This window comes from Myotis davidii, unplaced genomic scaffold (assembly GCF_000327345.1).
Source record: "Myotis davidii unplaced genomic scaffold, ASM32734v1 scaffold800, whole genome shotgun sequence".
NCBI lineage: Eukaryota > Metazoa > Chordata > Mammalia > Chiroptera > Vespertilionidae > Myotis > Myotis davidii.
Genome location: NW_006292343.1, coordinates 828,775 through 842,053, shown reverse-complemented (window position 1 = coordinate 842,053; position 13,279 = coordinate 828,775). Strand labels below are relative to the sequence as shown.

Sequence of the window (13,279 nt, the reverse complement as noted above, 5' to 3'; positions counted from 1 at the left end):
CTTTCCCTCTCAGTCATTCCCAATACTTGGGTGGAGCACTGCAAGTCAATAAGTGAGGAAAAACTGGACCTCTTGGCTTTCTGGGACAATGTTTTCAACACGCATGCCAGGATCCCACAGGAAATGACAATGTCACTCCACAGAGTCCCAGGGCAGGGATGGATCTCCACTGGGGTCACCAAGTATCATCAAGTCCATGCCCCAGCATCAGGCCTTATAGAAGGACCCCAATTCCTCCTAATAAGATAGTTGTCCATGTCCTTAAAAATCTCCTTGGGTCTGAGAGCCAAGCCCCCCCTGCCTCATCAATGTTGTCATTAAGATGACCCATGGTCACTTCCATGGCCTCAGGGAAGACTCAGCCTGACAGGTCAGTGAGCATCATTTCCATGAACCCTAGAAAGCTACCTAGAGGGAACACACACGTCCCAGGTCCAATTGTCAGAAAAACACACTTTCCCCCTACCTGGATCTCTGAGAGCTGTTGAATTCTCAGCTGTGGAACCAAGAAAATCCCTCTCCTGTGTCTCCCCTTTGGTCCCAGGAAAGAAGGGACCCCTGTAAGGTGCTAGAGGAATCCCAGCCACCAGAGAAAGCGCACGTGCTCAACGCTTTCCCCTTTCCCCTTTCTCAGCTCCAGACCTGCAGAGGCACCATCTTATAAATGAACCATCTTTAAGAAAAAGGCCCTAAATCCCACCTACTCCTGGGACATCACCATTGGCTGTGCAAGGTGCTGCTTTACCAGTAAACAAACCATCCAAGTGAAATCACCTTACAAATAAAGTCCTCTTAGACTGGGAAGACCCAGTGTGTACCCAGTCCTACTTCTTGTTTGACTAACAGTGTACCCATGGATGAGCTCTACTGCATTCTGAATACATGGAAGCACGCCCTCCATGCTCCAAGAGTACCTGTGAGGTGAGACACAAATCCCTCGAGAAGATCATGACCTAGGCAGCTTACCTTGGGCTTCACCACCTTCATGAACGCCCCTCTGACCAAAGCTTCTTCTCGTTCTTCTCTGGTTACTTTCCTGGCATCCAAGAACTTTAAATTGGGCAGCTTGTGAAGAACAAAGCATCTGGAAGAGAAAGGCAGAGACAGCTCAGGAGGCTGGGTGACCACCTCAAAGTTCCATGCAACGTGTCTGGTATTTGGCAATTTAGTTCCGTTGATGTCCTCACCTAAACTATAAGCTTCTTGAAGGCAGGAACAAACTTTTTTTGCTCACCCTCAGGCCATCTTGCAAAGTAGCATCAGAATTAACTCAATAAAATACAAGTTCATTTCTCTTGCACAAATATTTCTTGAGCACCTACTATGTGCCAGGCCCTAGATATGGTCCCTGCATTTAGAGGGATTTTCAGTGTCATCAGCATGACAGACTCACACAGAGAAATTAGAAACAGCATAGCTAAGTACCAAGATTGAAGTTATGCAGTAGTTTTGGAAGCACAGAGAAAGGGGCCTAATAATTAAAAACTAACAGCTGAAGGAGGATAAGTAGGCCTCAAAGAAACAAACCCTAAAGCAACCCCAAGCATTAGCTTCTCAGTGCAAATGTGACTTGGGGTAAGTAGGGTACCTCCCTTTTTAGGGGAGCCCTGGGTTCCCAGGACAGGCCCCACTCTGACATCACATGTGACCTCCAATGCTTGTCTAGGGGAAAGATAGCTGATCACTCAAACACCAGAGACAACAACTTAGAGATCTCTAGCGATAACCTTCATGTTAGTCATTTAAAGTCAAAATACTCTCAAATTCTTTGGAGGTATACTTTTCATCCCCAGAACTCTATACCCCAACATCTGACGTCCTGGGAATTTGACTATCTATTTCCTGCTTGCTCTCTGGCCTCAATCTATTATCTTTTTTTTCTATTTCTCCCCGAGCCTCTCCCTCCCCTCGCCAAAGGTCCTTAACCTTATCCCAAACCAGAAATTTCCACAAGGAGCCCAGGTGACCTTTCTCTCCTCCAGCAGAACTCCCGCTGGCCTCAGTCAATGTCAGAGAGAATTCCGCCTTCTGCTGGTACGGCAAAGTCTGGATGACAACAGATTTTTCCAAGTAAAAACATGTACAGATGGAAACAATATGTCAGGAGTGACGCTCGAAGGAGGAAAGACAACCACTAAGTGTAGGGTGGGAAAAGATGAATATTCAGGTGAAGAAAACATCAGCATTACAAACCCAGCCAGTGTTTAATGATGGAGTGAAAGATGTCTTCACAGGGCTGCCAGGAACCATGGTGACAACAGACAGCACGTTGTCATTTCACCCCACTTTGGATCCCAGCCCTCAAATCAGAGGGCGGGGGGGGGGGGGGGGGGGGGGGGGGGGGGGGGGGGGGGGGGGAAGAGGGAGAGAGAGCGAGCTGGCTTTTAAGCTAGTTAAAATGGTAGATGACAAAGAGCTGCTGTTTTCAGAGCACTCTTCTGATATAATCAAAGAAACAGCCATGAAACAGGCTTCCTGTCACCCTGATATAGGGCTGACTTAACTCCCACCTGACAGCCAGCCTGGGGTGTCCAGGTGGTTCCTGCTTAGAAAGATTTGAGGAACACTAGGAAAACCTGTCCAAAATACTGGGTCTGAGACTCAGCCCAGGGTCCAAACTTTCTCCCTTAGAGATGTCATCTTTTCCTTACTTACTCATACATTGATTCACCCAACAAATAATTAGTAGGCAGCTACCACCTGTGCTAGGTGCTGAGCCTAGGTGATGCACAAATGAGACAAGGTCCCTGCTCTCAAGGGGTTTCTATCCTAATATAGTGATTCACAAGCTTGTTGAAAGAGAGACGGGAGCCCCACCCCTAGAGGTTCTGATTCACTACATCTGGAGAGGGGCCTGGAATTTGCATTTCTCATAAATTCCCAGGTGAGGCTGAGGCTGCTGGTCCTGATGAGAATCGCTGTCCAAGTGACAAATCACAGCATGAAAAATAACAGTTCTGGGATGATGAGGTTGGTAAGGTAGCGAAGAGTCTCCTTCCCAATTCTGTGAAGGGGTCTGCCCTGCCCCGTACCTGCGGCAGACAGAACGCAGACAGTGGCCACATCCACCAGAAATTCCTGCCCGTTGGTGGTTTGGCCCAGGTTCCAAACATTACTGCCAAGTGATAAGTCAGTGGGCTTTCTGCCTGCCTGTCCCATCCCAGTCTCGGGAGATCTATTTCCCTTTGTTCTAGGTCATGTCAGGATGTCAAAAGCTGCAGCTTCAATCCTGAGTATTATACAAGCTTGCCATAAAAATACAAGAGAGGCCTCCCGAAGCCACGGAATGAAGGCTTTTACAATATCAATTCCACCCTTGTAAATTTAATCCTGGGTTATTTGTTGCACCAAAATCTCTTTATCGTGATGTATGACTTAGTTACTGAGGTTATCACAGCCGTATCCTAAAGTTGCATAGTACATAAAACATTTCAGTTAACAATGCGGGAAGGTTAACTCCCCGATAACCTGCAATCACAAGGGCCAGTCCACATGACGTGGCTCTGTCAGCTTCCGCGAGCTATTGATGCTTCAATCAGTTTGTTTTGAAGGTAAAGTACAACAAAAGGGCAGTAAACTTATTCGGACTGTCAACAGGGGCTATTGGGAACGGGGCTTGCAGGTAAGTAATTCTGGGTGTTTTAAGGCTATTATCAAACAGCAATGCTTGAAGGAAGAGACAGCTACTAATAACACAGAAGGCAGCCATCATAAACCACTTTATGGCAGAAACCCCCGTCTATAAATCCCGCGACACCCGGAGACAGCTTCAGATTTATAAAACTGCTTGTTAAGCCAGGACACTGCTTAATGAAAAGAGATCCATCTAAGTTCTGAGTCTCCCATCCCAAGCTCCAGAGGGCAACTCCAATTTCCCTGACCTTTCCAAGGTGACTGGGCGACATCCCAGGGCCGGGGGAAGGGAGTCAGGCACACTTGGCTATGACATGGAAGATGAGGTCATGGGGAGCAGATCAGGGATCCTGGAAAGGATGGTGTTTAAAGAACCATGTGCTTCTGTCTGTAGACAGATTGTCTAAATGTGAGACCCACACAGAGTTCTCTGGTTCTCTCTTTCCATACAGAATGCCCCATTTTCTTAAAGGACTCCTCTGAGGAGACTCCCCAAACTGGGAGGGGGACAAACAGAAAGGCTTCTTTGCTTGTTTTTCTCTGTCCAAATGCCAAAGTTTTGGCGCTTTCCATATAGACTTCAAAGCAAGAGGAGGATGCTCTTCCCTCCTGCTCAGAACTGCTACCCACAACACCACGCAACCACAGATCTGCATGGCCTGCTCCTGGGCTGGCCGCGCGTTCCTTTCTCTGAGGAGTCTCTACTCAAGACACACCAAGTTTCTAGATTCTGAGGGACCTGGGTGGGGGAATCACTGGAGTTTTTTCCCACTTCCTTCCATTTATGGCATTCTATGCTTCTTCCCACTAGTTCTTGCTGCCTACTTGCTCCCGTGTATAGGTGGGGGAGAGATGGTGCAACCTACTGATGCCCTCCTGGGGCCCCTGAAGACAGTAATGGGTGACCCATGTACTGTTTTCAACCTTTCACAAGCTCAAAAGAATAGAGTGAACATGCCAACAAAATATCAAGCGTCTTTGCTCTTGACTGGATTGCATCAACCCTGTTTGGTAATCCTGGTTACCTGATGCTGATTCAAAACACAGATCAACTGCTAAATGTGTCTGACTAATTTTTAAATGTTAGTGATGGCTTAATTGCAGTTTATTTAAGAGCCAAAGCTTTTTATTTATTTATTTATTTATTTATTTATTTATTTATTTATTTAGGAGGCAAAGCTTTAAAGTACAGGGAAGAAAATTTTAAAAAAGAGGGGAGATCTTCGTAACAAAAAGCTTGGGGACTAACAGGCCAAAGGAAAAGGCCAGACTCTGGGATTATCTTGCTGTGCAATCTTGATTCAGTCTCTACCACCTTCCTGAGCCTCAGTTTCCCCATCTGTGCAATGAAGGGAATGGGCTAAATGATGCCTAAGCCTCTTTTAACCTTTATTTTGCTTGACTTCTATGAGCCTCCAAGTTAATTTACAATAAATACATCCATATTCTCCATTCTTACTACTCCAATTTCCTTATATAACTGCCTCCTCACACCTCCAGGTAAAAGAGGACGGTTAGAAAATGTCAATAAAGAACAAAGCGTAATGAACAAGTACTATGTGGAATAATTCCAGATGCTCAGAGAGATGACAATGATCTCACTCTAATGAGCCGAGGTGAGCTCACCTACAGCATTAATGAACGCCTGACAACTGGCAAAGGCCAGCTGATTTGGGCAGAATGTTTGAAGTCGCAGGGCAAACAATACACCCACAGGACACACCACGGCCCTCTACAGAGGGTAACCAGCAATTATTCTGTGGGCTTCTGTCACTTTGATCTCTGGGTCGTGACCTCTGCTTTCTTGTGATCTTCAAAGCCCAGACTGTAGATTAGCTGGAGCATGCTAGCTGGGCTATGTAAGCCACAGGTTTTACAGCTCCTACTCAGCGGGGAAATGGTGGTAGCCCAGGATGGCCCACAGACTGCAAAGGGTCCCTCCCTCCTGCCCTTTGGCGGAGTGCTGAAGACACTGGGCAGGCCCCTGGGCTGCTCCCTTGGAGAGAACAAAGAGAGGGTGTCACATTTAAAATAATTTAATGTTGTAAGGAACACAGAGGGACCTACTGGGGAGGAACAAGGAAGGACAGGCTGACCAAAGCCTGCAGTGACAGAAGAGAATGAATGACAAAGGCTTTAAATGACAGAAGTGGAGCTGAGACCATGAGCCCACCTCCCTTATTTGACATCTGAAGTTAGCGCTTGTGTACTGTTGACTTCCGGGCTACTTTCTTTCCTGCAGTAAGAAGAAAGAAAGGAATTATAAAGGAAGACAAGAAGTAGAACACGCTGGGCACCCAGGTTTCCATCCTGGATCCACTTTTTGGCCAGTGTTGAAGTCCACAGGAGGCCCTAAGTGGTTTCTTAGTATGATGGTGGTCTCCCAAGCCAAGCTCTGCCTCACCCACACTCTTCCTGCTCAAACCCCGAAGGCTGCTGGTTATCACATTCACCTCCATTCAACATTCATCCCAAAATAGCACAGTGTGTACACAGCAAAGCATGGGCAGGTTTAGGCTCCTATAATAACATGGCCATGGACAGTTCTCAGCCATGATCTATGATGAATGGCAAAGAGAAACTCCAGGCATGGTTTTGCTCCTGCCCCAGCAGGACCAGGGCACTGATCAACAACTTGGTAATACGTTCATGCTCCCATTCAGATTTAATGAGCCCATTGTACTGTGGGGATGTGTGCCAAGAAAATCTAACCCGGTGCACAGGGGGTAAATGAGGAAGGAAAGGGGGTGGTGAGGGACAGGGGAGAAAAGAGTCTGCAGACACCAAAGCATCTATGAAGCCATTTCCAACAACTCTGTGACTCTAGTCACTTCCCATTTCTGGTCCAGTGGTTGGCCACAACGTGACCTAAAACCTAGCAGACCTCTCAGAAATCAGCGTCTCCCATGGAAATGCAACAACGGACATACCTGTTTTGATGTATGGCGGGGTGACATATTATAAATATTACATCACATACCCACAGAGGATGCCAATCAATAAGACATTCTTTTAGACAGCACTAAATGAGCCATGGGTTCTTGCTTCTGAATACACTCCTTTAAGGCTCCTACTATTGCTTAAATGATTAATAGAAGACATATTGTCAGAAAACGTACTTAAAGTGAAAAACAGTAAACCGTAGAAATATCATTCATTTTTAAGCAATTTTCTAGTGAAAATGTCACATAAATTTACATAGAGGCCCTAGGATTGGGCTCCAGTAAGAGCTAGAAGGCAGGCAGACATCATACTTCGTGAATGAAGGGCCAGGAAGAGAGTTTACCAAGAGAATATAAAAAAGGTGGCTACATTGCTTGGTAGAAACCCAAATGCCACAGGAACTCTGGGTTCAAAAGACTTATTGTGAAGCCCTAAAACTTCTCAGGGTTAACTGAAGCACAGATTCCAGGGTGAACAAAGCGGGGCTGTTATGGACCAGAGAGCAGAACTGGGTCATATACACATTCATGTCATCCAAATGCAAGTGTGGGAATGCTTGTCAAATGAGAGATAAAAAAACAAACAAACAAACAGAGGAATGACAAATTCAGAATTACTGCAGCATGGGCCTACTCTTCCATGCAGCAGTCAGAGGCCATGCAGCTAATGTGGGCCTGGATGGGCACACGTGTTCCTACCACTGCTCCTGATTTCTGTTTCTCTCAGAGTATGAGCACCTTGCCATCCTTGTAGGTGACTTCTGAATTTTCTCAGCTAAATTTGACTGGATGTGACTTCGACTGTGTGTGCGGCCTCTAAAACCCCGCTCCCCTTGGCAACTTTGCCATATGTGCAACTAACAAATAGCCTTCCCAGCCCCACCCTTCCACACCCTCCAGGGACCAGGCATGGAGCGGGGAGGACAGGCTTGGAGGGTGCTCATCCTAGTCCATGACATGGATCACGCTTCTAGAATCAAGCCCACCCTAAGGAATCAGGCACCGGCCAACCACCCCTTGGATTGAGTCTGAAGGATAATCTCTTGCTTATTACCTGCACTTGTCGAGATCCAAATGGAACTTTTTCCAAATATGCAGTGGGCCATCTGAGGAGCCAAAGGGCCCTGCATCTGTTGATTGATGCTCAGCTTATGAGAGGAAGAGTAATTTCAATCTAGCTTCAGAAACATTACCAAGCCCCTATCCCATGGTCTGCTTTAGGTATTAATGTCTACTTTAGGTATTACGGAGGCTTCAAGGGTCAAGAAGATGCAGTCTTTACCTACAGGAAGCCACTCTCTGAATGGTGAAATATATGAGGTAGTGAGAGAAATACAGAAGATAAAATGCAGAATGAAACATGAGCTAGGAAATCAAGAGCTGTACCCGCTTGGGAGCAGAGTATCTCAGAATGCTAGAGCCCACGGGAATTTTAAATACCACTTAGCTACACAGTTCTTCACGGAGCATCAGAATCGCCTCGTGACTATTTTGGTGCATTTGCCACTAACTTAATCAAAATGCCTTGGACGATTCAGAAGAATCACCTTGGTTAAGGGATCCTGATCTAGACTGGCCTCTCCATTTAAAAAGTCCCACTGGAAAATTGGACTCCATATCAGATCATCTTATTTGACCCCTTACACCTTGGGTCTTAGTATTTTTGCCAATGTGACCGACTGGCATTGGCAAAAAAAAAAATAGTATTAGCTTTTCTTGTTCTTTTATAACCTCATCAAACCCTCTTTCTATGAGACTGAATAAAATAAGGTGGGATTAGAAACTGTCCTCACTCTACTTTTCTCATCCTAGAAAAGAAAAATTGCCTAGTTTGAAGCCCCTGAATATGAATGAACATTAATAAATGAATGAACATGTGTGTGTGAATGTGTGTGCACATACACACATGTACATGCATACACACATATAAAATTTAGTTGGCTATTTTTAAAAAATTAAACACAGAAAGAAAGAAACAGAAAAACAACTGAGAATTTCCCAAGTAAGGCTTGGTTTACTAAAAATGTTGATTGACAGAACTTTCTTGGACTTGCTCAACCTTTCTAAGACATATACTAGTAAATAAGTTGCCGCAAGAAGATAAAATACGTTTTGAGCCACCCTTTCATGCTTGAAATCCGGCTGTTAAATGCTTCAGAGTTGATAAGAGTGTCAAAGAAGCAAATTAAGTTCTAAGCGACTATGCAACTTCAAGGGTTGATTTAGAAATGTGTAACTATTCACCTGCTGGACATTAAACATATTTCTCCTGGCAGAACTCACATTCGAATTGACAGTATCATATCTCAAATGAAAATCTTCATGATGGAGAAAGATTTAGTACATTTTTTAAGAGTAGCTTTATTCTAAGATAGTTTAAAAGCAAGCAGCTAAGATTGCTACAAAATTAATCAAGCAAGCTAGAAAATGAAGTAAAAGGTATAAAATTCTTGCCAACGAAGAAATGTAACTAAAATCCTACTGTAGCTTTACTGTGTATGTGTGTGTGTGTGTGTCTGTTTGTGTCTGTGTGTTTTAAACATATTACTTTCAACAGCCTTCAGTATTTCTTACAGTTTTGCTTATACAAATGAATGCCCGCAGCTATGTTCCTTCATGGGTCACCACAGATTTTTATATGAGTCTTAATAGAACACATTTCTCTCGGATTATTATCCTCTTTCCTCAATTCTTCCACATTTATTTTCCAGTAGCCCTACAGGTTTTATATTTCCATCCTTCCTCCCTCTTTCCTTCCCACATTGATTCGAGTAGGGTTTTAATGAGGGCATATATCATAATGGAGAGACTTGCAACACATCAGAGATGATCATTAAAAGTATTTACCAAACAATAGTCAAGAATGAGAGCATACAGAATTCAAAATGAAGAAGGAAAACAACACGAGTTTATGAAATCAGTACGATGGAGAAGGCTCCCTAACGGAGATGAGTTTGGATTGGTGTTTCAAAGCAGATGGTTTAGGAGTAGAAACAATAAAGAAAAGCATTTCTACTTGGAACCCATCGAAGCACATGGTCAACGGGCACTTGGGCATAGTTTTAAGGAACAAAGTTCTGGGCCTTGTGGGACTTCCTCTTGGGATTTTATATAAGCTCCCTAAACTTCAGTGGGAGGTGCTTTTTCTCCAAAAAGTGACTCTACAGCAGACGTCGGGAAGACCTGACAAGACAGAGCATAGGTCAGCAAAATAGAGACAAATCTGGCCTGCTGTCTGTTTTTTCTTTTAAATAAAATTTTATTAGAACGTAGCCATGCCCGCTCATTTACAAATGTCTACTTTGCACGATAACAGCCAAGTTGAATAGTTGCAACAGATACCATATGACCTTCATCCCGTTACAAAAACGCTTGCCAACCCCTGACCTAGACCACTCAACAGCATTCCATGCTTCTTGGCTCCTGTGACTTCAACAAAAGGAGACAATAGCTATAGGTTACACAAAGGTAAAAGTTTAATATTATCATGTGGAATCCACTGATATTTACCAAACATCTCCTACACACACAATAGTACATTATCCCCCCAAAAGATGCTGTTTCCTTCCTTCACCATGCTCAAACCCAGATGCTCACCTGTATCTCTTATAGTCTTCTTCGTCCTTTTCTAAGCTGACCAGTTCGTTGGGACACGCCACGTTACCCAGCAGGCTGAGGTATTCCAGAGCCGGTGTCACTTCTGCCAGGTGATCAAGCAGATGCTCCAAGTCAGTGATGTGACAAAGGTTAAGGATCTTGGTCCAGGAAGACAAAAGGTTTAACAAGGAAACTAGACCATGGCTTACAGGGAAAGACTAGCTACTGTGAGTCCAGACTGCTCCCAGGATATGGCATGCGTGAGGGTTGAAATCAGCTTAGCTGTGGGTATCTAGAACAGTTAGGTTTTCACTCCTACTGTTGGATACATGAACCAGCTTTTCTCTGGACAGGTAAGGCTGAGTTCAGATCACTTGAGAGAAAATTAATGCACTTAATTGTTTTACCACACTTTCCTCTATAGTTCTATGTTTTGTTTTGTTTTTAAGTTGAAATGATGAAGGGTATACTCCACGTAGTAAAATATTTTATAATATGCAAATCCATAAAACTTAATTTTTTTCTAGTAGTGAAAGCAACACATTATTTTCAAAGACTTAATTAAAAAATATTAATTCTCCTATAATGGGTAATGTATCAATAAAACATACAGGAATGACATAAACACAAACAGGGATTGGCCATCCTATTATGATCTGAGAGTTTGTGGTGGAGCCAATCATTGCTCAGTGGCCTCATTGGTGGGGAAAAAAAATCAAAGTATTGGGGGGAAAGAAGAACAAAGCTAGGAGGAGAAGATAAGCTGAGAAAAGTAGAACAACTTTAGTCAAGCCAGGCAGGTCAGAATCCATTTCCTGAGACCCTTTGTGAATCTAATGTTCTACGAAGAGGGAAAAAATAAAAAAGACCAAGGAGGGACATGGTGGTAAAATTATTCCATGATCCATCCCCACAATGGGCTCCACTGTCCAGTCAAGTCAAACTCTGAGGACACCACAAACCATATAAGAAAAGAGTCACAGATGCAGGATATCACATGGATTGGGAAGGGCTAGTTCACACACACATCAACTCATCAATTGAGCTGATGAGCTGGGCCCTAAGCAAGATGGTGATTTGACAGGCCAGGATAGAGGCCATGAATACCAGGAGCCCATGGACAAGAGGAATTATCCAATATCAGGAGATAAACTAGGGGAAGCCTTTATTACAATGGACAGAAAAGTCTAACCAAAACCTAGTTCCCTCTTAGGGGCAAACTGAGAGTCCATGGTGGAGCTGAGCATTGCTCAGTGGCCTCCCTGGTGGAGAAAAATAAATCATGGTATTTGGAGAAAAGGAGAACATTAAATCTTCATCTATTTTTTTATCTACTGTATGAAGGTGGTAATGTGAAAGAATAGAACTCAAAACTGGCAAGATTTTCAAGTTGAGAAAACACTGGGCAACTAAGTTGGATTGAGATCCCAGTCATTTCTCAGCATTTAGTGACTACGGATGGGAAACCTAGCAGGCCACCATGCAGGGAGGCCCAGTTTAACCTGAGTAAACCTTCACATGTACATTTCCCACAGAACTAATAAAGCTTGTATCTGAGGGCTCTTTGCTCGCACAGGGCTCTGAAACAAGCCCTAGTAATAGTGCCACATGGTCACGTATTTTGTGAAATTCGCGATTGGTTAAGATCACTGTTTTTCTTCACTAGGGTGTCATCCGCTACATGTCACTTCGAGTTGGGTGACATTGGAGTGCCTGCGGAAATTCTGGGAACCTGGCTAAGAGGAACTTGGGAAGAAGTGGCATTTAATTAGGATTCAGTGAGATATATTTGTGTGGTTTGCATCACGTCTGTGTCTGGTTATTACAAGAGTATCAGTAGGAACAGCTTCCAGTAATATTCATGCTGACACAACATATAGGGACCAACATAAAACTGATGATACGATGATTAATGAATTTATCAGGTCAAAGAACATTTAAGATTAAGTTATTGAGTGTATACACATACACAAATAACTTGAAATGTCCTAAAATATAACAGCTCATCTACGAAGAAAATGTATGAGAGTTTTTCAATATTTAAAAAATCTAAATATTTTGCCAATAATTTAGTGGTGAAATGACCAATAAGGAGTGATGAATCTGAAAGAAACCTCCCTAAATTATTAAAAATACAACTTAATTTTCAATTAGATGGAATTATCTTTCTATTTTCTCTCTATAAAATATTAGAAAATTATATTTAAAAAGTTATAAGGGAATTTGCAGGAACAAAGTTTTTATACAGACATCTGTAGTACAAAAAGATTTACTTTTCTAAATATTTTAGTGTGTGGTATTTTTCAACTTAAATTTTATTTTGTTTTGATGTATTTCCTATTCTAAGTAACACTCATCTTCATACCTAATTTTGCATTCACACTTACGTAGTTTTTTCCTTTAAGAGGGCTTCCTCAAATTATGTAAATTTTACACTCCACAAAATCTGGGTCAGCCAATGAACAGGTGGCTGTAGAGAAGTTGATTCATTTGAATCTGGATTATTTGTTGGGGAAAGCACCTAGAGCAGTGGTTCTCAAACTTCTGGCCCTTTAAATACAGTTCCTCATGTTGTGACCCAACCATAAAATTATTTTTGTTGCTACTTCATAACTGTAATGTTGCTACTGTTATGAATCGGAATGTAAATATCTGATATGCAGGATGGTCTCAGGCGACCCCTGTGAAAGGGTCGTTCGACCGCCAAAGGGGTCTCGACGCACAGGTTGAGAACTGCTGATCTAGAGGCTTCAAGAAGTTTCAGCCATTTTGTGCCCATAAATCTAAGGAATTATGGATTGCCTAAGCCTTTGAGCCTGCTCCATTTAGGATACTGTGCGTGGCAAAGCTACTCCATCTTACTAAGCCTTTCAATTGCCCACTAACTGATCAATTGGGGTTAGCCAGGTGGTCTCCCCCAAATCCACACCAGGCAGGAATCTCCAGCACAAGTTCAGGACTCTGTGGACCAGAACTTCATCATTACATTGAGATCACCCCTGGAGGGTGATACAGGAGGAGGGGATTTAATGGGTTCCTTGGTCTCCTGGGCCAGCAAGGACGAGCACAGCCTTGACTTGCCTGATTGCAGGCTCTGAGAGAGAGTG

At 43.4% G+C, this 13,279-nt stretch overlaps 1 protein-coding gene across 1 annotated transcript in view; it reads right to left on the bottom strand.

The window, feature by feature from the left end:
* Positions 1–358: 358 nt before the first annotated feature.
* Positions 359–13,279, bottom strand: part of LOC102752185 (chromosome unknown open reading frame, human C10orf11) — a 589,738-nt gene continuing 576,817 nt past the window's right edge. Inside the window, exons 4-6 of the mRNA XM_015565367.1 lie at positions 10,173–10,312; positions 915–1,084; positions 359–408 (exon numbers count right to left, since the gene is read on the bottom strand). Coding sequence (XP_015420853.1) covers positions 359–408; positions 915–1,084; positions 10,173–10,312 — 360 coding nt within the window. The remainder of the gene's footprint in view (positions 409–914; positions 1,085–10,172; positions 10,313–13,279) is intronic.